The 24,435-nt window shown below is 51.1% G+C and overlaps 1 protein-coding gene across 1 annotated transcript; it reads right to left on the reverse strand.

Moving 5' to 3' along the window:
- Nucleotides 1-278: 278 nt before the first annotated feature.
- N4bp3 (NEDD4 binding protein 3) lies at nt 279-3,265 on the reverse strand. Its single transcript, XM_032913697.1, has 4 exons — nt 2,841-3,265; nt 2,088-2,600; nt 1,347-1,601; nt 279-1,214 (listed from the first exon to the last, which is right to left on the reverse strand). The coding sequence occupies exons 1-4, from the start codon at nt 3,156-3,158 to the stop codon at nt 687-689; spliced, it is 1,614 nt and encodes a 537-aa protein (XP_032769588.1). The 5' UTR covers nt 3,159-3,265; the 3' UTR covers nt 279-686.
- Nucleotides 3,266-24,435: the final 21,170 nt, after the last annotated feature.

The raw sequence follows: 24,435 nt of genomic DNA on the forward strand, positions 1-24,435 counted from the left end.
CCTGTCGACCAACCCTTTTGTTTCCCAGGTATTGTTTCTTCTCAAACATCCGATGGTGTTGAAGAAAGCGGCTTGCAGCCCACACAGCAGCTAAGGGCTGTGGGGAATAGAAGCAAGGAATAGCATTGCTCCATTCTCCAACTCACAAGACCAGAGACTGCAACAGGGTGTTATCTTTCCACTATCGTGACCATAGAAGGAACTACAGCCTAGGCCCAAAGCCTGGGACACTGACCATCTGGACTCAGGCCAAGGACAATCTTATCAACTAGGCCTCCTCATAGAAAATGTGCTTTTTATTCTGGAAGAGGCCAATCTTCCCACCCCTGGCTCCTTCCATGGAGGGAGACCGCAGGACGGTCACCGGCCACCCTTCTTTCTCTCTTGCTCTTCCGCATCTTGGGGCTGAAGCTTGGCTGGCTCCAACCTACTTTATTGGGCCACACCCACTGTTGGGAGCAAGGCTAGGCCCTCCCTGGGTGTGGTTCTCTGCTAGCAGGACTTTGCCACAGCTTCTGGAGCAGGCACCCTATCCGTCCCATTGCCCGCTGGAGCCCTCCGCTGGGTGGGCGTCCCATCCCTGAACTGGCCTCTACAGATTCCACCCCAGACCAGCGTAAGGGAGGAGCCTGCCATCTCAGGGTATCTTCTGACTGTGTGCCCGCTGTCAGCACACTTGGCTAGCCTCAGATCTTGGAGGACTCCAGCCTGGGACTCCAAGATGTAGGGGGCTCCCGCAGCACCCGCAGCTCCTGTTCAAGTGCCTGGTTCCGGCGGTACATGTCCATGTAGCTCCCTTGGATTTCTCGCTGGTAGCGCAGCACCCTCTCTTTTTCCTCCTGCCAAGTCTGCCTCTCCTGCTCGAAGCGCAGAGCCTGCTCCTGGCCACGAAGCCGTTCTTGCAGCAGCTCTGCCCTCAGCTGCTCGGCCCCTTCTCTGGCTTCATTGCCTCCTGCCTCCCCGAGCAGCCCCCTGCTCTTGCAGTCATCTGTCTCACAGCTGCCTGGGGCTTCCTCCCGAGGTGCCTGCTCTTGCAGGCTGCGCACTGCCTCCCGCAGCCGGGCTAGCTCAGCGTCCTGAGCTTGGGCTTGTGCCCGGCTGCCCCGAAGTTGCGTCTTCAGACTGAAGATCTCTGCCAGCTTCTGTGCCAGCTCCGCCTGGGCTTCCCGAAGCTGCTGTTTCAACAGACTAATCTCGGCAGTCTTCTGGCACACCTGGAGGGAGGGACAAACCGTGAGCAAAGGTCGAACACTGGATGATACTGGGGCCGGCTGCGGCTGCTCGATGGAACAGAGTATGGGACCAGGACAATGAGACAGGAGGGGATGCCTCGGATGGTGTCCTACCTCCCATCGGGCTTCTTCCTCTGGCCCGGCATTGGGGTCAGCCTCCATGGGGGGCCCGGAGGTCCGAGGCTCTGGGGCCAGGCCCTGCTGAGCCCGCAGCTCCTTGCGCAGGCGCCGCTGCTCCTGTTGAGCCATAAACAGCTGCAGCTGGAGGTTGCGCTCGCTGCGCTCAGCTTTCTGGGCCACCTCGTGAAGCCGGTCCACGTACAGGCGCTTCAGCTCAGACAACCACAACCGCTGGCGTTCCTCGAGCACCTGCAGAGGGGAAGAGGGACTGGTTAACAGTGGGCACAGCCTCGCTCAGACTTCCATATTTGGCCTGCCCAATAACAATGTTCATTTGTGCCCATAGCCTGCATCAATGCCCTATGCACCCAGGCTGCGGAACCCAGAGTCCTGACCACACATGCTTCATACCCAAAGAGACTCTTGACAGACAGTGTTCCTAACACCCGGGACTCACAGAAACCGTCTCCCACCTTTTTACACAATTCCCAGGCAGGACCAAAGGGACATGGAATCCCTGTCTTTAAGCACAATGGGAGAAAGAACCCCATCAGGGCCATAAACTCTGGTCTCATCCCCAGCTGCCACTACCACACGACTGGCCCCCAACATCATACTATGCTTAGACCTTGCTCATGGTTTGTCCCTACACCAAGTTAAGCCAGATGTCAGAGATTAAACTGGTCCATAGACCAATGCAAGGGACGAACCACTCTGGGCGAGGGGCTCCCTCACCTGAGTAAAGGGGTTAGATACATCCTGGTCACCGAGGTCCCTCTTGAGTTCCTCACCGGTATCAGGCAACACGGCGACCTCCTCAGTAGTGGGACAGGAGAACTCATAGGGGGGAGGAGGCTCGGGCAGGCAGCTCAGTACTGCCAGAGGTCCAGACTCCTTAGGGCTCCTTGAAGCACGATCCAGGGAGCCTCCAAGGTGATTAACGTGGCCCAGGGAGGAGCTGAAGGGGCTGGGGCCAGTCCCTGGACTACGGCCAAAACTACCCCCGCTGGAAGAGTCCGATAAGCTGGGCTCAGGGCCGCCTTCATCAAGGCTGAGGGCGTGAAGCAACTGTGCACGGGCCTGACTGGCCCGAGGCCCAGGGCTCAGGGGTGGGTGACAGGCCAGAGTGTGCAGGCTACCGTTGCTTCTCCACAGCTTCTGGCCCTTGTGGGCTGCGAGGCTCTGCATGGACAGGAAGCCTTTCCCAGTGCCCACAGGAGGCTTGAACACAGAAGGACGGATCCGGCACTGTCAGAAAGAGAAGTTAGGTGTGAGCGAGGTTGAGCTGGCCACTTTTCTCTGCCTACCCGATGTCCCTGAAGGCCCTAGGGAATCCCCTCTGAGAATACAGGGTACACATCACAGGGAGGCAGTGGTCAAGCTTCAGACTTCTCACACCTCAGTCTGCCCTATCCTATGGGCAGGGTCTCCTAGCTGACCACCACACAGTCTCTGAGTCGGGCCCAATCCCCTAGAGCGCAGATGCACCTTGTCGAAGCGACCGCGCTCAGGTAGGGAAGTCTTGCTGAAGTCACCAGCCCGAGGATGCTCCCGGTAGTAGAGGGTGGTGTAGTCCGGCTCGTTCCGAGGGGCTCGCTTGGCGGTCTTGCCATCCTTCTTGGGGAGATGCAGGTAGCTGAAGAACTCTCGTTGGCCCAAGCCTTTCCGGAGGAGCCCATCAGGCTGCCGGGAGCCCCGGGACCCAGCCAGTGCAGCCCGAAGTTCTTCAGGGGAAAAGTCCTGCCGTTCCAACAGGCTGCCTACGCTGCCCATGGCAATGCCAGCAGGGCCTGAGGCTGTGGCCATGAAGGTTCAACGGGGCACGGGCAGGTGATTCTGGGAATCAGAAGGCTCCATTAGCGGCAGATGGGCACTCAGTACCCGAGTTCCCAGATGCACTAAAACCAGACATTTGCCATCTGTTAGCTCCCCGCTCTGCCCAGACCCATCAGAAGCAGCTACGTGTGAACAGAATGGGATTCACAGGATGGCAAAAGAAAGGGTACATTGACTACTGTGTCAGACTTCAAGTCTGAAGCAAAGGGAGTGGGGCTCCTACGGGAACACTGAAAGGAACAGCTCCCAGATAAGGGGTCTGAAGCGGAACGCAGAGGCGAGGCCCCCAAGGAGTAGGGCAAGGGCCCTCTTCCTAGAAATGAGCCAGCAAAGGGGAGACGGTGACTCAGGCTTTGTCTGACCCATGGGCTTGCTTATTTCTGACAGCCTCTCAACCAAATTCATGGAGTGGGGGAGGAGGTCTGTCCTTCTGTCTTCCCTAGGTGGGAAACCCCTCTTCCCTCAGAGGGTCAAAGGTCCCCCAAGGAAACATCTGGAGTGGGTGAGGTTGGGGACTGGCGGGGATACAGCGGGAGGGATACAAACAGGAAGGGCCCAAGGGGGGAAGGATGGTGATACACACAGGAAGGGCCGAAGGGGAGGAACAATGGCTTCTGTTTCCGGAACAGGTGTCCAGATCTAGGCAGTGATGGGAGGCGGAGGAAGAAGAGGCAGCTAGCCTCGTAATGCACCGTGCTCCGTCGTTAGGTACCACCGGTCAGGTTCACAGAACCCGGGCTGGAAGCTAGCAGCTTGTGACCTTAGCCATGCCTAACCCGTGTGAGCCTTGCCTACTTCAGGAGCAGAAAAGCAAAGACGAAAACATTTATCATGTGGGGATGCCGAGAGGATGGGGTAAGATGATGTGACCAGGCATGGAGTCCGGGTCTGGCCTGAAGCCACAGTCAACACAGAACACCCAAGGCTTAGCTTAACCGTACACTCCCGCTCTATACCAAGGGACCAGGCTTCTGAATGGTCTCCCACAGGTTCTGGGGCCCAACTCCCAGGAGACTGGTGTGTGTGCGCCACGCCCACTGCCCAGCATACGGTAGGTACAAACAACCGGCAGTGAATGGCACCTTCTCTGCTTCTTACCCTCCCACACACAGCTGCTCCCAATGCCAGGCAGATGTCTGGCAGGCAGGTTGCCTCTGGGAGTACCCACCACCACCCACCCGATATGCTTCCGGGACACCCACTCCCACCCCAAACAATGGTGGTTAGGAGGCTCCATCCTCAACCGTTTCCAGGTTTTGTGTTGGTGAAAGACAAAGAGTTGCTCTCTGGGAGAAGGAGGGCAGTTGGTCCCCACCCCCACTCTACGGCCAACTCTACCCCAGGCAGTAAATAACTGTAGTGGCTGCTCCCAAGTAACACACCACTCGAGGTGGGGTGCAAGTCAGAGTTTGGACACCCAGCCCGGCCCCATGCGAGCAGTCAGACTCTTCTAGGGATATCATAGGCTATGTAGAATCAACAGATTCAGCCAGGTTATGGGACTACTGGAGCTGGGGCTCTCCCAGGAACGTGGCACTCTGCAGGAGTCTCAAGGAGACTATGGCTTCAGTATCCCTCCTCTATAAATTGTTTATTTATTCATCTATTTATCTTGGTGTTTTTTTTTTTTTTTTGAGACCACCACCTGGCTCAGCATCCCTTTTTAAAAAGTAAGCCCTTGGAGACTCAAAAAGGTGGAATGACCTGCCTAAGGTCACAGAACTGGTCAGGGTGAGAATTCATGGAATCCCAATACCAGGGCTGCCAAATAGCAGGACCCGGATGTCACCCACAGTCAAAAGAATTAGAACCGGGTCGCCTTGTCTCCCCATTCAACATCGCCTCACCCTGACAAGACCACCCAGCTAGACCTCATTTCCTGTGAAATATTCCGTTGCTACTCAAGGAAAGAGATCTAGTCTCCAGCCATCTTCCTGTCTCCCTCCCCAGTTACCTCTGTCAGGATAACTGACAAAGAGGCAATGGAGGAGAAACAGCTCTGTGAACTAAGTCTCGGGTGCCCCCTGAGACAGTGCCAGACATACCCATAGCACCCCAAACACGCTGACCCTCGCTGTCCTCTGTGTGGACACTCACTTGCAGTCTCCTGAGAAACCACCCACACTCTGTGGTACCCACTAAAGGTTCTCAGGTCTCAGGGATGAAACAGTGTAGCCATGAGCCAAAAGCCTGCAAAAGGCCTCATACAGAAAACAGCGTGGGAGCATGGGTCCTGTGGACAGAGGTATGTTCAGAGATCAGAGTGAGGCCAGTCATGTCCAACAGCGGACAATGCAGCTCATACAAGGTCACCCACTATCCACCCACCTAGATCAGGTCTCACGTAGCAATGGTAGCAATGTCTGCTCCACCGGCCACCCCAGGTCTCGGTCTGCAGACAAACCCTCTTCCTAAAGAACCCAACCTACCTCTGCCCCTCCCCCAACACACACATTCCTTCCTTCCCGTTGCTTAGGAGCCTTGGGGATTGCAAGCCCAAGCCAGGGCAGCTGTGCAGGCTCTTTGGCCTGTGATTTGGTGGAGGGGTGGAGGAGAGAGCTAGCAAGAGCCTCGCAACCCCTAGGAGACCAGAGCAGAGCAGAAAGTGGGGGTTTTCCTTCAAATGCTGGGGCCGTGCTGCCACAGTTAGGGTGCCTATCTTAATGCCCAGAGCTCTGTGAGGAGCTGGATATGTACACCATTACCCAGCGGGCCACGGCAGGACCCCTTCATTCCTGTCTCCCTCTGCCCCCAAGATTAGCCAGCAGTTCAGAAAGCCTCAAATAGAAGTACAAGGTTATACACAGCAGGACACCCCAGCACCAGACCCTGGATACCTCTTCAAAACATACCCAGGAGGTGAAATGGGTTATTTGTTTTTGCTGCACCAGAGGAAACAGGAGCCCAGGAGGTAAAATGTGACCAAGGTCATGTTCAGCAGTATGGGAGGAAGTGTCCTGGCTCCCCCAGGCGGCTTTCACTGCATTTCCCTCCGGTTGGGGCACCTCATCCTCCGGGAGGCAGGAGTTACAGTTCAACCCAAACAGCCATCAGTCCCACCAGAGTGCCTCACGGGAGGGTCACACCACCTGCTGGGGGGATCAGCCCTTCTGAGGGGTGTGTCTGCAGCTGCCACAGAGGAATGACACTGGAATGTCCCAACTCCTAAAATGGGGACAGCCTGAGAGGCGATGGGGGCGGCTGGTGTACCCTGCCCCCTCGTCAGAATTACCCACATTTGCTTTATGTACAGTGCTTCAGTGTATCTGAGCTCTTCTATCTCATAATGTCACATAATTGTCTCCACACTAGTTGGTGGAGCACGGCATAAAGGACCCTATCTACACATAGGGAAACTGAGGCTTGAAAGAAGGAATTCCACGCTGAAAGAAGATCCCGATCTGGATTCCCACAGTAAAACCCTATATTACACACAGCTGTCCCAGTTAGGGGTCACCTTCCATCAGCATACTCTGCTGTCCGTGTAGCCTGCCCAGCCCCCATGCTTGTTCCTCCCAAGGGCATCTACAGCTATGCTGGGCGGGATGGAACTTAACCCCCCCCTCCCAGGGATCTCTCCTGCCCGCCCTGGGGAAAGAGGTAAGAAGAAATAGTGGAAGTGGCGCTGGTTTAGGGACTCTGAGCTCAGGAAACTGCTAGAGGCGGTGTCGGGAGCTGGCTAGTCGCTTTCATTCACAGTCTTGCACATACACACCCACACGCAGCCAGTCGGCGGAGAAGCCCTGCTTGTCAAAGCCTGGGAGGAGGCTGATCTCCAGGTCCAGAAGGGCCTCCCGCCTCTGCTCCCGCCCAAGGACAACCATGCCCAACTTGTACCTTTGGGGTGGGTATGTCCTAAGCCCCCATCTTAATACAGTTAAGAGTCCTGGTCCTTACTTTTGTCAAAGGCTAAAGTCAGGACAGGGATTGAGTCCCAGACCTCGGAACATCCCCTTATTCTCAGGTCCCCAGTTGAAGACCAGACAGGGTAGGGGACTAAGGCAGGTAGAGGGTACCCCGAGGGCGAGGGCAGGTGAGCAGTGTCCCCGGGAAGGCGGTAGAGAAGACAGGTTGGCCATCCCGGTGGAACTGCGCCCCAGGAAGGCTGTGGAGGAAGCAAGGGATCCCAGAACTACCGAAGGCCCTTCGAGCTACCCAGGGGGCGGGGTGGGGTGCAGGTCTCTCTGTGAGGCCTGCTTAGAGCTGGTGCAGGGGGCGGAGGCCGAGGTCAGACTCCTGCGCCAAGGGCGCCTGACCCTCCTAGCTGCGGCGCGGGGATCGGGGCGTTGCTCCACGGAAAACGCATTTACTGGTCAGCCTCATGAGCGGGAACAGAGGACACCGAGGCGCGCACAGCATCCTGCCACTCCCCGCCGGTGTCCGAGAACGACCTCGGCGACCCGCCCTGCCCACTTACCATGCTGGAGCCGTGGACCCCAGGGCGCGCTGCAGTCCCCAGTTCGGTCTCGAACCTTTCTCTTCCCAGGCTCTTCGGGCACGCGCGGGAGCCGGATCAGCGAGCGAAGGACGCACTAGGCGACACTCGTCGGCTGGCCCCAGAGACGGAGGGAAAACCCGGCCTGACTCACTCGCGCGGCGCGAGCCCCAGCGCCCAGCCCGGCCCCCGGATGTGGGGGGCGGGAACCGGCACCGCCCCCGAGCGACCTGAGCCCCTCCCGGGCTCCCGGGTGCTGCGGGGCCGGGTCCCCGCTGCCTACTGAGCACGGTGCAGTGGCCACCCCGGTGCGCGCTCGCTCGCGTGCAGAAGCTCCGCAGACCCCGGCCGGGACGAGGCTCTAGAGCGCGCGCCGCCCGGCTGCTCCTCCTCCTCCAGCTCCGGGCCTCGCCCGCCTCGCCCGGTTTCCTTCTAGAACCAGCTTCCAAACTGGCTTGCTGGGATGGGTCGGTCAGGTCTCCGCCGCCTCTTTCTCAGGTAAGCGCCACTTTCCTCGTTTGAGAATAAACCCAAAAAGCGCTCTGAGGAGCCAAAGAGGTGTAGTCCGCGCCTACATTAGTTAGCCGCTGGACTTTTATTTTGGAGGGTGGTTGATTTGCCTCCGCAGCCTTCTAGGGGCGGCAGGTTCAGATGCCTTTAGGGGCCAGACTGATAGTGTACATGAGTCATATGGGTTGGGTAAGGCAGTAGCGGGGACAGAAACAACAGAAGGCTGGACACCCAAACGTGTTCAAGATCAAGAAGTTAGAACACCTTTTCTTCCCTAAGTTAAACATACATGGGGGTGAGGTGAGGCGGGGTAGGGTGGGGAGGGGTGGGGTGGGGTGGTAAGGGTTGTGAATGGCGCGATGGCTCAGTGATTAAGAGTACTTGCTGCTCTAGCAGAGGACCTGGGTTTGGTTCCCAGCAACCACACGGTGGCTCACAACCCTTTGCAGCTCCAGTTCCAGGGTATCGAAGGTCCCCCTTGGCCTCTAGGGGTACTACATGCACTTGGTGCACATATGCTCACGCGAGCACATACATATAAATTTGTTTGTTTACGATTTTAAAACAGTAAGTTCAACAGATTCAGGATAGCAATTCCATTCCTGGGTATATGACTAAAGAAACTGAAGTCAGGTATGCCAACAAGTGCTTGCACTCAAATGTTCATAGCAATACTGTGCGTTAACAGTCAAACAAGAGACACAGATCAAACCTCCAGAAAGGATAAACAGTGTGGTCCACCCATACGGTGGAATATTATTTACCACAGAAAAGGAATAAATGCTGTTTCATTCTACAACTCAGATAAACCTCTAAGAAGTGATGCTAAGGGTTGGGGATTTAGCTCAGTGGTAGAGCGCTTGCCTAGCAGGCACAAGGCCCTGGGTTCGGTCCCCAGCTCCAAAAAAAAAAAAAGTGATGCTAAGTCAAAGAAACCCACAAAAGACCACAAGTTACGGGGTTTCATCCTGGTGTCAGGTGGTGGCTACAACACTTTCCTTTTACAATGTCAAAGGCCTGGGGTGCGCCTCAATGGTAGAGCATGCTCTCAGAGGCTGCCTGAGTCCCTGGGTTCAATTCCCAGTACCCTATGTTAAAATGGATGATTTTATATCAGGCAAAACAACTTTATTTAAACAACAAGACATCGTTGTGGCTCAACAGGGACCGATTTGCTGCCTCTGTTTTCTATTTCTACCGTAGATAATTTTTTTTTAATATATTTTATTTATGTGAGTACACTGTAGCTGTTTTGAGACACACCAGAAGAGGGCATCAGATCTCAATACAGATGGTTGTGAGCCACCATGTGGTTGCTGGGAATTGAACTCAGGACCTCTGGAAGAGCAGTCAGTGCTCTTAATCGCTGAGCCATCTCTCCAGCCCAACTGTAGACAATTTTTAACAATGGATCTTTCTCTTTAAGGAAACTTATTCACAGCTGCTCAGCGATGGAGGGGCTGCAGGTATATGGGGAGAGGGGCTGCCTGAGACAGATGAACATTGACAGCAAGAGCACACTTACAGTCTTGGGGACCTGAGGAAATCCCTCTCTGGGTATGTAGTCTGGCAGAAGCACAGAATTCTAAATGTTTCCTCAGGAAGGTATATTCATGGTGCTGAGGCCCAGAGTTGGAGAAATCTGGACATGTTCAGATATAGAGGAGCTCTCTAGGGAGGCCAGGGCCTTGAGAGTTCGCCAAAGGTGGCATACAGGTGTTGGCCCAGAAGTGCCTCCTGGATCATCCCGCAGAGCCTCTCTCTGTAGTACATACACAAGAATAACAATAGTAATAATGATTACCAAGTGTTTGCAGAGTTAGGGCATTTGTAATCCCAATATTTAGAATTTAGAAAATAGGAAGATCGGGCTGGAGAGATGGCTCAGCAGTTAAGAGCACTGACTGTTCTTCCACAGGTCCCTGAGTTCAATTCCCAGCACCCACATGGTGGCTCACAGCCATCTGTAATGAGATCCAATGCCCTCCTCTGGTGTGTCTGACAGCTAAACTGTACTCATTATAAATTAAAAAAAGAAAGAAAATAGGACAATCAGGAGTTTATCTGTCTGACTAAGGGGAAACTTGTACACAAGACTGGACTGTGTGTTGTACAGACAAACCCTGCTTGCTGACTGAAGCAGGGAGGATGGGTTATAGGCACCCAGGCAAAGGAGGTCTGTCAGCAGCAAGGATCAGAAATGTTCACAAAATGGTCATAAAGAATAGATTGGTTTTGGTGAGAACATTCTTGAGGAGAAAGAAGTCAAAGCTTGCATTCTAAATCCTTCTGTTCTGTGTACATTGGTCTTTTGCCTGCACGTATGTCTGGGTGAAGGTGTCAGATCTTGGACAAACAGTTGTGAGCTGCCAGGTGGGTGCTAGAAGAGTAGTCAGTGTTCCTAACCATTGAGCCATCTCTCCAGCCCCCTAAACTCTTTTTTATTTGTTTGAGACACGGAGGGTCTTTTGCAGGACAGGCTGTCCTTGAGCTCAGTCGGTAGCAGAGGATGGCTTTGAACTCCTGACCTTCTTGCTTTCCATACTCTAAATACTGGGATTACAAATTCCCTTGCTCTGTAAACACTTGTAATGATTGTTGTTGGTATTCTTGTTGTGTGTGTATTTGTTGTATGTTGATGTGTATGCATTTGCGTGCAGGTGGCAGACAGAGGACAGTTTGTGAAGTCTGTTTCTCTCTTTCTACCGCTACGTGGGCTGGAGGATCAAGCTCAGGTCCTCAGGCTTGCACAGCCAAGACTTTGCCCATTGAACCATTTCAGCTGCCCCATCTTTAAATGACTCTGTTTCAATGATAGCCAAGGCAGCCTCTCTCCCCTCCCTGGACCCCTTCTATATTTGCAAACCTCAGTAACTTGTCCAAGTTCTGGTTTCCTCCTTCCTCCCTCCCCCTCTAGTGTTCTTTCCCCATTCCAGGCTATCAGAAGAGAGGGATGGTAGATGTGTCTCGGGCTTCCCAGCAGGAAGGACTAGGTCAGAGGCTCCTGCTGAACAGAACACACAGGACTGGCCCTTCAGGTAAGGATCCTGGCTGGCATGTGGAGCCGAGGGGCTGGAGTGGAGGGAGAGAACCTGTTTCTGACCTTTGAAGAGAGATGTCATTCAGGGGATCGAGGGAAGGTCAGGAAGCAGGCTACCTGTCCCATCCTTTGCACAGGCTAGAGACTCCACAGACTGCTAAAACCCTGGGGAGGATCTGGCTTGACAGATACTGCCTGACTTTTGAACCTTGGGACTGTTAACTCTTGTTACCTTGATGGCAAGGCAAATGGGACTCTGTAGAGAAGTAGGGTGAGACAGAGTCCCCTATCCCTAGCCTCCTTATGCCTTCCTCTGTGTTTTCAAGGCATGAGACTCTTGGGTGTCCTGGGCTCAGCTTTCTCTGACGAAAAAGGCTGGAATGTCCAGAGGGGGCACATGATCATCCCTAAGTACACCTCAGAGCTAGAGGGCCTGAAAGGATCTGCCTTTCTGAGGTAGAGAGAAGGTGGGCTGGACGGGGTGGGGGATCAGAGGCCATCAGGAGGCCGCTTTCCTCCCCCGGCTTGTCTCACAGCATGAAAGAGACTAGATGCATGTGGACAGGGAGGGGATTACCCACTGAACTGTCCATGTATTAAGTTCATCATGCATGCACATACACATATGGGAGTATCTTGTCCCCACATCTGACAAACCTATGGATCTGGCATGCCAACCATGTTGTTCAAATGCCAAGGAGTGAGGCACTTGGGGCACCAGGCCAGGGCTGAAGTAAAACCAGATTCCCTGGGTGTACCTATTTCCCGAATCGGCTAGCCTGGGACAATTTAACTTCCTTCAGTTATCTGCTGCCTGCAAGTGCCTAAGACAGTAAGAGTCCTAGGGCTACCCATGCTGAGTAGGAACTCATCCCATCTCTGGCTGCCACCCCTGCTCTAGTCTCCTCTCTTCTTGACGGTTGCAACAGCCTTCCTAGGCTCCTCTCCAATCTGCCCGAGAGGAGCCTTCTAGCCCACACATTTTGTCTTCAGCTCTCCGAAGCCTGTGTCGTAGTCTCAGCCCAAGACTGGCCCTGCCACCAGGTTTAGGCACAGCTGCTGCCCGAATCCTAGGGGCTGTTTCAGTCTCTTCCTCGTAACTGGCTGGTTTTGGGGGTGACCCACCATCTTCAAAGTCCATCTTCCCACCCTCAACATAAAAATGATCACAATGTCGCCACTCTTGGCCTCTTCCTTGGCTCTTTCACCACACACACCCTCATCACTGGGTCACTTGTCCTGTCTTGTCACTTCCAGAAAATAACCTGCCCTGAGCACCTAGGTGCCCAGTACAGAATCTCCCGAGGTCTTGAAGGAGTTTGGGAAATGCCATCCCGACATATTACAGCTGACTGTGCTGGCTCCTTTGAACAGAGGCCTGGGGACCAGCAAGCAGGAGAGCCTTTACCCAGTGAACCATCTGGACAGCCCTATTTTTAGTTTTTGACACAGGGTCTTTCTATCTAGCCCAGATTGACCTGGAAGTCATAATCCTGCCTCTGTTCCTGTAGTGCTGAGATTACAGATCGGGTGTGCACCACCACGTCTAGCTTCTGTATAACCAAGACAACATTTTTTTTTAATTTATTTTATGTATGTGAGAGTACACTGTCACTCTCTTCAGACACACCAGGGCATCAGATCTCATTACAGATGGTTGTGAGCCACCATGTGGTTGCTGGGAATTGAACTCAGGACCTCTGGAAGAACAAGCACTGAGCATTTCTCCAGCACCCCCAAGACAACATTTAATCACTATGGAGCTCCTCCATTCACCGTTCCAAAATGTGTGGCCTGTCCATCCTTCCATCCTGGGAGCCCAGAGCCCATATTCTGTTCTAGAGCACCAATTGTTTTGTAATGAAACACAGGTTTTCCTGTTTGTTCGTTTGTTTGTTTTGAGGTAGAGTGCCTCCACATAGCCCTGGCTGTCCTGGACATCACTATGTAGACAAGGTTGGCCTCGAACTCACAGAGATTCATCTACCTCTGCCTCCCTAGTGTCGAGACTAAAGGTTTGCACAACCACACCTGGCAGTGTTTCTTCTTTTTTGAGCTGGAGGTCTTGTGCATCTCAGAATGCATGTAAACATCCTTTGTGGCTAACAGAAGACCTTGAATTTCTGATCCTTCCGCCACTACCTCTTGAGTGCAGGGACTAAAGAGCTTTGCCACCATGCCCAGCCTTGGTACTGGAGATTGAATCCAGAGCCTTGGCAAGCACTCTACTAAACTACACCTCTTCAGTTTCCTCCTGTGAAAAAGAAATGCTGTGGGGGAGGGAATAGGGAGTTTGTGGAGGGGAAAATAGGAAAGGGGATAACATTTGAAATGTAAATAAATAAAATCACCAATAAAAAAAAAAAGAAAATTTAAAAAAGAAATGTAGTGTCTGTATGTGTGCCTGGTTGTGTGTATGTCCTCATGTCTGTGCAGTACCCAAGTGAGCCAAAATGTCCTCTGGAGCTGGAGTTACTGGCAGCTCTGGGCTGCCCGATTGGGTGCTGGGAACCAAACTCAGATTCTCTGTATGAGGAGCCGCAGGCGCTTAATCACCGAGTGCCTCTCCAGCCCCTCTTCTCCCCATTTTAATCTAACGGTATCTTTTTTTTTTTTTTAAAGATTTATTTATTTATTATATATAAGTACACTGTAGCTGTCTTCAGACACACCAGAAGAGGTCATCGGATCTCTTTACAGATGGTCATGAGCCACCATGTGGTTGCTGGGAATTGAACTCAGGACCTCTGGAAGAGCAGTCGGGTGCTCTTAACTGCTGAGCCATCTCTCTAGCCCCTATTTTTTGTTTGTTTGGTTTTTTGTTGTTGTTGTTGTTGTTTTTGGAGCTGGGGACTGAACCCAGGGCCTTGAGCTTCCTAGGCAAGCGCTCTACCACTGAGCTAAATCCCCAACCCAATCTAACGGTATCTTAATTAGTTGACCAACCAAGAACTTTTAGAAGGGCAGAGAGATCGATTGTCCTCACTGCAGACTCCTCTGTGACTTGAAAGTTGGCCATGCTCCTCTCTAACGCACTATCTGCCCCAAAAGGAACTTCTGGATTTTTTTTAACCAGAAAGAGGAGAAGGAAGAGAGGTGGTTCTGGCTGTGGACCCGGGTTTTGTAACTGCCTGGTGACCTTTCTGAGCCCCGGACTCTTGGCTTTGTAGAACAGGATAAATCACTGGCTTAAGTTCGCTCAGGTGCAGGAACCGGCGTGATGTCCAGGGACTTGACAGCCCTGCAGCCCCCACCCTCCGCTCCTCACTCTCCTTCCTCCTCTCTCTTGTCCCTTTGGAGCTGAGCCAGCCTTGAGCCTGACAGAGAAGATCTGGGCTGTGTTGGAGGCCACTAAGGACCTCAGTCTTTGGGAAGAGCAGGCTGACGGATAGTGCTCGATTCTCCATCTTGCCCATGGCTGCTCTTTCCCTGGGTCCAGTCCTCTCATCTCGGCCTGAAAGTAGACTTGGATTGTCCTCCCAGTCCACAGAGCTGGAGGAGCGTTCACTTGGCTCCTCCCCTGCAGTCCTTCCTCCCTTGGTGACCTGGTGACCTGGGCAGCCCCAGGCAGCTGTGGGTGGAAGCTGAGACCTGCCCGGACATGCTCAGGTGCCTGCTATAGGGCAGGCAGCTCAGACCTGCAGGAGCCATGCAGGACTCGGGTGAGACCCGCCCCTGGAAGTCCAGGCTGCCCAGCTAGGCCACAGGAGAACTGGACCAGCCAGTTCAGGAGGAGTCGCCGGGCTAAGTGGCCACAGCGCTTGGCTCCAGTGCTGCGGAAGCCTGGTCTCCAGCCTCTCAAGGTTTTAATACCCGGGGTTGGGGTCTGGCCTATAAGGCAGTGTTGGCGCACTCAACCCTACTGAGCACGCTTAAGGTGGCACTTGGTATTTGAGGTGTGTTTACCTCAGTGTTTTTAAAGGGAAAGGGAAAATATCACCTCAATAAAGTGACCTTGGATTCTTTCTTTTCCTTCTTTTTTTTTAAAAAAGATTTATTTATTTATTTCATGTATGTGGGTACACTGTCGATAACTTCAGACACACAAGAAGAGAGCATCAGATCTCATTACAAATGGTTGTGAGCCACCATGTGGTTGCTGGGAATTGAACTCAGGACCTCTGGAAGAGTAGTCAGTGCTCTTGACCACTGAACCATCTCTCCAGCCTGACCTTGGGTTCTTATGTGTCATTCCTGACTACAAGTGAATTTAGGCCAGCCCGGGCTATGCGAGACCCTACCTTAAAAAACATAAAAGTCACATTTTTTTCTTTGTTGGTGATGACCTTCAACTAGCAATCCTAGGCCCAAGCCATCCTACCTCAGCACCCCAAGTAGCTGTGGGTACAGGTGGGTACTTGTGGTTATTTAGCCCCCTTTCCTAAGAATTCAAGCCTCATATCTGTTAGACCCCATACCAAAGTGTACTCCCAGCTCCACCCTCAGCCTTCCTGGGTTGTTTCCGAACAGATGATAGCATTTCACCCATAAACATCGTAGGGAAGACATTTTAAGTTGTACTAATCGTGCTTTTATTTGGGGCTTACGGGAAAGTGAGGCCAGGGCTTTAAGTATACTAAGTATATTTGCTTGCTCTTAATTTTTTTTCTTCTTTTATTTTCTTGAAGCAGGGTCTCGCCATAGCCCTGGCTGGTCTGGAACTTGTTATGTAGCCCCAACTGGCCTTTAATTCGCAGATATCTGCCCGCCTCTGTCTCCTGAGCAAGGGGATTGAATCTGACATGAAAACTTTCTGCTGCTGCGCTACACTGTCGCCCTGCGTTTGTTTTCCTGTGTGACTTTCCACAGACATGAGAAAGCAAAGCTGAGGGCTGCCGATGGGCAGGCGTTCTCTCTGCTTTGCTGTGACACCCTTGGCCATGGGTGACGGAAGCAGGAAGAACACCTGTTTCTCCCCTCAAAGGAAATCCAGGGCAAAAAAAAAAAATGTGGAACCCTCCGTCAGCTCCCTCAGGAGAGGGGTACACCATGCTTGACTGCTGGGTTGCAGTGTCTGAGGTCTCTGCCATACACTTCTTGCTCCTTTTGCCTCTCTGTGCTCAGGCTGATGGCCCAGGGCTCCATGGTCCTGGGCTCCACTCTCCACCAAGTACCACAGTCTTTGAAAGTCTTCCAGGCATCACCTTCTCTCCTGTACATCTGGTAGCAAGGCAGAAGTTTCTCTAGAGCCCAATTCTGTTCTGCTTCCCTAACCCAGTAAATGATCAGATGTGTCTGGTGCACCGCCCAGTCCCCCAGCTTCCTTCCCAAACCTGCAGCTAGACCATGTGACAGCCACTGCCTATCCCCAAACATTTCACCCAGCCCCACCCAGGAAAGCCAGACAACCGCACACACCCTCGCCTGCCTGGCACAGCCTTACTTCCGCCCAGCCCTTTCTCTCTCCAGACTTGGGAGAAAAGCAGCCTCTTTACCTTGCTAGCTCTGCCCGAAGTTCACCACACTAGTCCTTAGGAAGTTTTCAAGGCATGGCCTTTGTGATGCCCTTGGCAGGACTGTATGGGACAGAAAGGTCAGAGAAGGCAGGCCCAAGAGGTGCTGCTTAACTAACTCTGCACAGTCACCATCCCCTGGTACTTCTTATCAGGCTGATGGGGATAAAGAAGGGACCCATAGGGACCAGTGTCCCTGGGTCAGCTCACCTGCTTAAACTGGCAAACCTAGGGTTGGGGATTTAGCTCAGTGGTAGAGCACTTCCCTTGTAAGCACAAGGCCTTGGGTTCAGTCTTCAGCTTCGGAAAAAAAAAAAATGCAGACCTGACTACTCCCTAATACAGGACTCCAGCTCTGTCACCTGCAGCAGGTCCCCTTCTGCAGCCACTAGCTACTGGAGAAGTGTGGCTTGAGGCTGAAATTCAAGATGGACCCTGCAGGTACTAACAGCTGGACACTAGCAACTGCCTCCTTGCATCTGGGCAGCAGGCCCTTTCTCGAAGATGTACTTCATCCTGTCCCATCAACTTCTACCACATGCCAGTTACTCTATGCCTGGCAGACACAAGACCTAGAATGGAAATGGCCTGATAGTGGGCCATGGCCTTCCAGACTTCAGCGTTTTGTGTGCACATGAGAGAGTCTATGTGGTGCTTGTGGATGTGGCTCTCGTGCACACGTGCAGAGGCTGGTGGCCATCGGGTTTCCTGTTCTCTCACACCGTGACCTTATTCCTTTGAGCACAAACAATTCTTGCCAAGGACCCAAGTTCAAATCCAGCCCTTGCTTCGCGTGGTTCACAACTACTTGTAACTCCAAGGCCCCCAGGAACACCTGAACTCACAAGGGTATAGCCCCAATAATAAAAATGATCTTTTTAAAATATTTGGTTGTTTTTCAAAACTGTGTGTGTGTATGTTGTCCAAGTTGTACTGCTGTAAGCCAGGGAATCCTTGGACTCAGAGATGTGTCTCTCCTGCCTCTGCCTCCAAATGCTGGGATTAAAGTCGAGTGCCACCAAATCCAGCAAAATCTTTTTTTAAAGATTTGTTTACTTATAATATATGAGCACACCGTAGCTGTCTTCAGACACACCAGAAGAGGGCCTCAGATCTATTACAGATGCTTATGAGCCACCATGTGGTTGCTGGGATTTGAACTCGGGACCTCTGGAAGAGCAGTCAGTGCTCTTAACCACTGAGCCATCTCTCCAGCCACCCTTCCCTCTCTTTTAATGTCAAAGATAGGACTGGGGAAATGGCTCATCAGGTAAGAGTACTTGCTGCAGAAGCATGAGGACCTCCATTTAAGTTCCCAGAACCCATGGAAAAAGTTGGGCCTGGTCACACAGGCCTGAGAGCCCAGCGCTGTGATTGGTGGCAAAGCCTGGAGGATCAGCCAGGCTGGGTGCCTGCCGACCTGGATGCAAGGTTAGTGAGGGATTCTGCCTCAAGGGAATAGGTAGAGAGTCATGGGGGACACACGTCACGTCCTCTGGCCTCTGAGCACCTGTCCTCATCAGCACATTTCCACACACACACACACACACACACACACACACACACACACACACACACACCACATACACACACCATGTAAAATACTTTTTAAATAAAGTTTTTTTAAGTGTCTAAGCCATTGTGTGTTCTTTCAGAGCAAACCTTCAGTCCTGATTTGTTATGTAAAAAACAGGCACATCCATTTCAGTATGCAAACTTGGCTTTTGTCTTTAATAAATGGCAAGATACTATGGAGGCAGGGGTAGGGGATCTCTGAGTTCAAGACCAGCCTGGTCTACAGAACAAGTTCCAGGATAGCCAGGGCTACACAGAGAAACCCTATCTTGAAAAACAAAACAAAATTAACTAAACAAATAATGGCTATACGTGTGTATATCAAAGAACTGTCTTAAAATCAGTGGTTGTCTGTTTTGTATATCTACTGTATATATCTGTGTGCCTGGGATCTTGTAAAAAATGTCTCAAGGTGAAAAATGTCACCACTCAGAAAGGCTGAGAAGCCCTGCCTTGAGGCTTCTCAGAGGTGGGGCGGAGCCCAGTGGCAGCTTCCCAGCATGCACTCAGCCTGATGGGTGGGAAGGAACTCCCTGCTCTGAAGCTGGGTGTTGGTGAGGTACTAGCCTTGGCTTCCTGGGACCTGTATTCACATTCCTCCCTGGCCCTTATCATGGAGGTGGCCTTCATCTCACAGGGGCTCTGGTTTTATTAGTGAAAAGAGAGAGGTAACTGAAGAATAGGAAGATTGGACTTTTCTCCACTTGTGAGAGAGCATACTGCTAGCACTGCTTCAGCAAGGACACTGAACATGGACTGCCAACACATTAATTAGTTTTTCTTTTTCTTTTTTCCTTCTGACAAGGTCACATGTAGCCCAGGCTGGCTTTGAACTCCCTATGTATAGGGGAGTGACTGAACTTCTTATCCCCCTGAGATAGTGCACACCGCCGTGTCCATTTTACAAGGTGCTGGGGACGGAGCGTGGGAGTTCTTACATGCACACAGCTACCACACGGGGCACACACAGTAACACCAGAGATCTTATGTTACAAAGACAATAAATATCTGATTACTATATAGACCAGCTAGCCAACCATTACACATTGTATTCATGTAATCACGTGTCACACTATGCCCACTGGATGAGACAACTATGATGGATTTTTTTTAAAGATTTTACATATATATATACATATATGTAAAATTCATTATATATATAATTATATATATAAATTCATATATTTATATTCATAAATATATAAATTCATATATATTATGAATGAATGAATACACTGTGTTGTCTTCAGAAGAGGACACCAGATCTCATTACAGATGGTTGTGAGTCACCATGTGGTTGCTGGGATTTGAACTCAGGACCTCTGGAAGAGCAGTCAGTGCTCTTAACCACTGAGCCATCTCTCCAGTCCAATGGTTTTTGTTTGTTTGAGAAAGGGTCTCACTATGTAGCCCTGGGTAGCCTTGCTATATAGACCATATTGGCCCCAAACTCAGAGGTCTTCCTTCTGAGTACTGCATTCAAAGGTTGGCACTAGCTGACATGTAAATGCTTTAATTTTTTTTTAATTTGTCAGCCAGGAGTGGCGACACATGCCTTTAGTCCCAGCACTTGGGAAGCAGAAGCAGGTGGATCTCTGTGAGTTCAAGGTCAGTCTGGTCTACAAAGTGAGTTCCAGGACAGCCAGAGCTGCGGAGTGAGACCCCCGTGTCAAAACAAATAAATGAACAAACAACTAAAAACTAAGGGGTTGGGGATTTAGCTCAGTGGTAGAGCGCTTGCCTAGCAAACTCAAGGCCCTGGGTTCAGTCCCCAGCTCCAAAAAAAAGAAAAAGAAAAAAAAAAAACCAAAAAAGTAAAAGGTCATCACATGTATTTGTATGTCTGTCTGTCTGCCCACATGACATGCATATGGAGATCAGAGGACCCCTGGTAGTTTATCTCCCCTTACTTGTAGGTTCTGAGGATCATCAGCTTTTACCTCCTGAGCTATCTTGCTGGCCTCGAATTTTAAAAAATGAATTAATTGGGCTGGAGAGATGGCTCAGTGGTCAAGAGCACTGATTGCTCTTCCAGAGGTCCTGAGTTCAATTCCCAGCAACCACATGGTGGTTCATGACCATCTGTAATGGGATCCGATACCTTCTTCTGGTGTGTCTGAAGATAGGGACAGTGTACTCACATGCATTAAACAAACAAGCAAACAAACAAACCTTTAAAAAATAAATTATCTTAGACCTGGACGTGGCAGCACATGCCGGAGATCCCAGCACCAGGGAAGCAGGGGAAAGGAGCTCTCAGAAGTTCAGAGACCAGCTGTCATAGGCATTATATTGGCTTTACCACATGCTGCTTGTACTGAGAGCAGACTCTGGAGCGAGAAGACTCCTCACCCATCTCAGACTCAAGCATTTTATTTCCAGTCTCCTCCAGAGCTCACTGTTCTGGAACAGACTGAGTCTTTGAGCCTGTATCAGGACAAAAGGAAAAAAAGCAAACAGCTACTTTATTAAAAACGTGTGTGTGTGTACTTGTGTCTGTGTATACTTGTGTGTGTATTTGTGTGTGTGTATACTTGTGTGTGTATACTTGTGTGTGTATTTGTGTGTTGTATGTGTGTCTGTGTGCGTGTGTCTGTGTGTGTGTGTCTGTGTCTGTGTCTGTGTCTGTGTCTGTGTTCAGGTGACCATAGAGGCCAGAAGAGAACATTGGATCTCCTGGTGCTAGAGTTAAGGCTACCCAATTTGGGTGCTGGGAACTGAACCTTGGTCCTCTGCAAGAATTGTCAGAATGGCTCTTAAGTGCAGAGCCATTTTCTTCCGGACCTAGTCAGGTTTTATGTGTCTCATTAAGCATCTCCACAGTCTCCTTGGCTTGAACAACAAAGGTTTGTTTCTTCCTTTGTGGGACAACTGGCGACACACCAGGCTCCTGGTGAGGAGAGAAAACAAAATCCTTTGACAGTCCTGGAAGCTTCTGGCGGCGGCAGACATCACTTAACCTCATATATCATTAGCCAAAGCCTGGTTCGGGCAGGGTGGGGTCTGGTTTTGCAGATCTAAGCTGTGTGTATGGTCATTGCTAGCAAGTAACAGTTAACAGTAATTCAGTCCCTGACACTGTGTCTCCTTGGAAGAGCCCTGTGCCCTGTGTAGGGTCCACAGGAGCAAACCAATTACACTAGTTTTTCTCAGGCCAGTGTGGTAAGATATTCAAGGTGGGTTGTTTACCCAGATGCTGCAAAGCTGAAGGAGCCAAGAAGGAAGCCGAGATTCCCCGGATATTAGTAATTACAGTGGGTGGCCACCACCCCTAGGCTTGGGAGGATGAAAGGGTTCAGGAAGTAGTGTTGATAGGACGGTGGAGTTGGAGGAGAACCCCAGCTAGAGATGGTTGGTAGAGGGCCCAACCAGCTTGGGGTTTTCCTCACAGGGAAAACTACAGTTGCTGCTGTGTTGACAGAAGCCAAGGGTGGGAAGTCGAGGCTGCTGGAGGTAGGGATGAGGAGGACAGCCTTTCTCCCTCCCTCAGCTCTCCCTACAGTGCCTCCCAGGTACAAACCTAGCTGAAAGTCAGCTTGCAAGGATTCAAGTCTGGGAATCTTGCCGTACAGTGCCCACCCCAGCCTCACTGAGTAGATTCTATAAACAGCTGGGATCTAAGGAAGCAGAGGCAAATGCCAGCGTTACTGCGCTCATAACAAGTTATTTTCCACTGCCGGGTTTCATGATTCTTCTTCAAGCCTTTGATTTGTTTTCTGCGTTTTTTTAATGTGCATGTGTACATGTGTGTGTGTGTGTGTGTAGTATGTGTATTTGTTTCTGAGTACCACTGGTGCACATATAGAGGCAGAGTCAGTTCTTTTTATTGTTTGGTTTGGTTTTGGTTTTTCTGTGGACAGGGCTTCTCATGGCCCTGGCTGTCCTGGAACGAGTTCTGTAGACCAGCCTGGCCTTGAGCTCACCTAGGTCCACCTGCCTCTGCCGCCCGAGTGCTGGGATTAAAGGTGTGTGCACTGCACCTTTAATGTTTCTGCCTTCTACCTTTATGTGGGTTCTGGGAACCAAACTTAGGTCTTGAGGCTTGGTGGCAAGCACCTTAACCTATTCAGCCATCTTGCTGGCTCCTGTTTTATAGTTTGAGACAGGTCTCATGTGACCATAGCTAGTCTTGAACTCTTTTTTTCCCCCTAGATTTATTTTTATTCTTTATGTGCATTGGTGCTCTGTCTGCCTACACATCTTGCATGTCTGCGTGAGGATGTCAGATCCACTGGAACTGAAGTTCCAGACACTTGTAAGCTGCCATGTGGATTCTGGGAGTCAAAGCCAAGTCCTCTGAAAGAGCAGCTGATGCTCCTAACCACTGAGCCATCTCCCCAGTCCCCAGTCTTGAACTCTTGATCATCCTACTTTTATCTCCCAAGTGCCAGGACCATAGCTACTGTCGTGCCTGGGCTGCGTTTTTGTATGTCTGTCTGTCCATCTTTCTTTCTTTCTTTCTTTCTGTCTGTCTGTCTGTCTGTCTGTCTTTAATGTAAATGAGTACTCTACCTGCTTGCCAGAGAAGGGCATCAGATCCCAGGATAGACGGTTGTGAGCCACTATGTGGTTGCTGGAATTGAACTCAGGACCTCTTAGAAGAGCAGTCTGTGCTCTTAACCGCTGAGCCATCTCTCCAGCCCCCCAGACAGTGCTCTTAACCGCTGAGCCATCTCTCCAGCTCCCTTGGTTTGCTTTCCTTTCAGACATTCCTTTTGTGTGGTGGTGATGGCACATGCATGTGGTTGCACAACTGCCACAGTGTGTGTGTGTGGCCAGAGGACAAGCTGCAGGAGTTGGTGTCTTCCATCCACATCCGTGGGGTCCCAGGGGTCAGACCTGGGCATCCAGGCTTGGGGCACCAGGCCATCTTGCAGGCTTGCCTTTAGTTTTCTACATAGTTTCCACGATGCTGGATCTCTGTGTTATCCCACTGATAACAGAGTTGAGTTCTCAAATCTATAGGCTTTATGCTATATGTATCTCCTTCCTGGAAAATTATCAACCTTTATTATTACTTTTTTCACTCTCATTTATTTATTATTTATTTTATTGTGTTTATTCTCTTAATTACACAGAATCTCACTATTTAGCCCAGTCTGTCCTGGAACTCACTCCGTAGACCAGGGTGGCCTCAAACTCGTACATCTCCCTGCTTCTGCCTCCCAAGTGCTGGAATTAAGGGTGTTATCCCCAGCTCTTTTAGATTTGTGAGATGGGGCCTCACTCTTAGACCAGACTGGCCTAGAAATCAGTAGATAGGCCAGGCTGCCTTAAATTCTTGTTGATATTTCTGTCTGAACCCCAAAGTGGTGCATCTACAGCATAAGCTACCATGCCTGGCACTTACATCTGTCTGTCTGTCTGTCTGTGTCTCCAGACCTGTTTCAGCAGAGTTCCTGTTACGTGTCCACATAGTTGGCTTTTAAAAGGATGTGTTTTTTAACTATGTACCTATGCCTGGTCTGTGTGAGTCTATGCATTTGTGTCTGCAGGTTTTGGAAGAATCCAGAAGAGGCCATCGGATCCCCTGGACTTAATGGTTGTGAGTTGTCCAGTCTGGGTGCTGGGAAATGAGCTCTGAGAGCAGTACATGCTGGTAACTGCTGAGCCATTGTCCCTGCAGCCCCACAACGGGCTTTTTGTGTAAGTGCTAGACATCCAAACTCGGATCCTCATACCTGATAGCGGGTACTTCATCAGTTGTCACCTTAGCCTGTGAGCTGGTTGTGACAATACGAGCCTGTATCCCCATCACTCTAGGAAAAGGAAGGAGATTCAGACATCTTGGACATCCTGTGTGAAGAGGCACCTTGAGCACCGAGACTCTTAGAAAGGCCAACGTTTAATGGGGGCCAGCTGATGGTTTCAGAGTTTCGTCCATTATCATCAAGGAGGGAAGCATGGCAGCATCCAGGCAGGCACCGGGCTTAAGGAACTGAGAGTTCTACATTTTGGTCAGCAGGCAGGCAAGAGGAGACTGTCGCCTCACTAACTTGGGCATGTGTACCCTCAGAGCCCACCTCCACAGTGACACACTTCCTCCAACAAGGCCACGCCTCCTAACAGCGCCACTCCCTGGGCCAAGCATCCAACTATGAGTTCATAGGGACCAGTCCTGTTCAGACCACCACCAGTGTTGTGCAAAATTATTTGTAGATATAATATGAAATGGGGTAAAAGATAATGTTACTTACTTTTACTTTCTCCCCCCTCTTTTTTATACTGGTATCT

Source organism: Rattus rattus, chromosome 9 (assembly GCF_011064425.1).
Source record: "Rattus rattus isolate New Zealand chromosome 9, Rrattus_CSIRO_v1, whole genome shotgun sequence".
NCBI lineage: Eukaryota > Metazoa > Chordata > Mammalia > Rodentia > Muridae > Rattus > Rattus rattus.

Bases quoted from the DNA above. Each gene is read 5' to 3' on its own strand.
- N4bp3 (XM_032913697.1), bottom strand. From the start codon at position 3,158: ATGGCCACAGCCTCAGGCCCTGCTGGCATTGCCATGGGCAGCGTAGGC. The intron at 1,602-2,087 runs GTGAGGGAGCCC...TCCCCTCTGCAG, and splicing joins TATCTAACCCCTTTACTCAG to GTGCTCGAGGAACGCCAGCG. The intron at 1,215-1,346 runs GTAGGACACCAT...CCCTCCCTCCAG, and splicing joins AGGAAGAAGCCCGATGGGAG to GTGTGCCAGAAGACTGCCGA.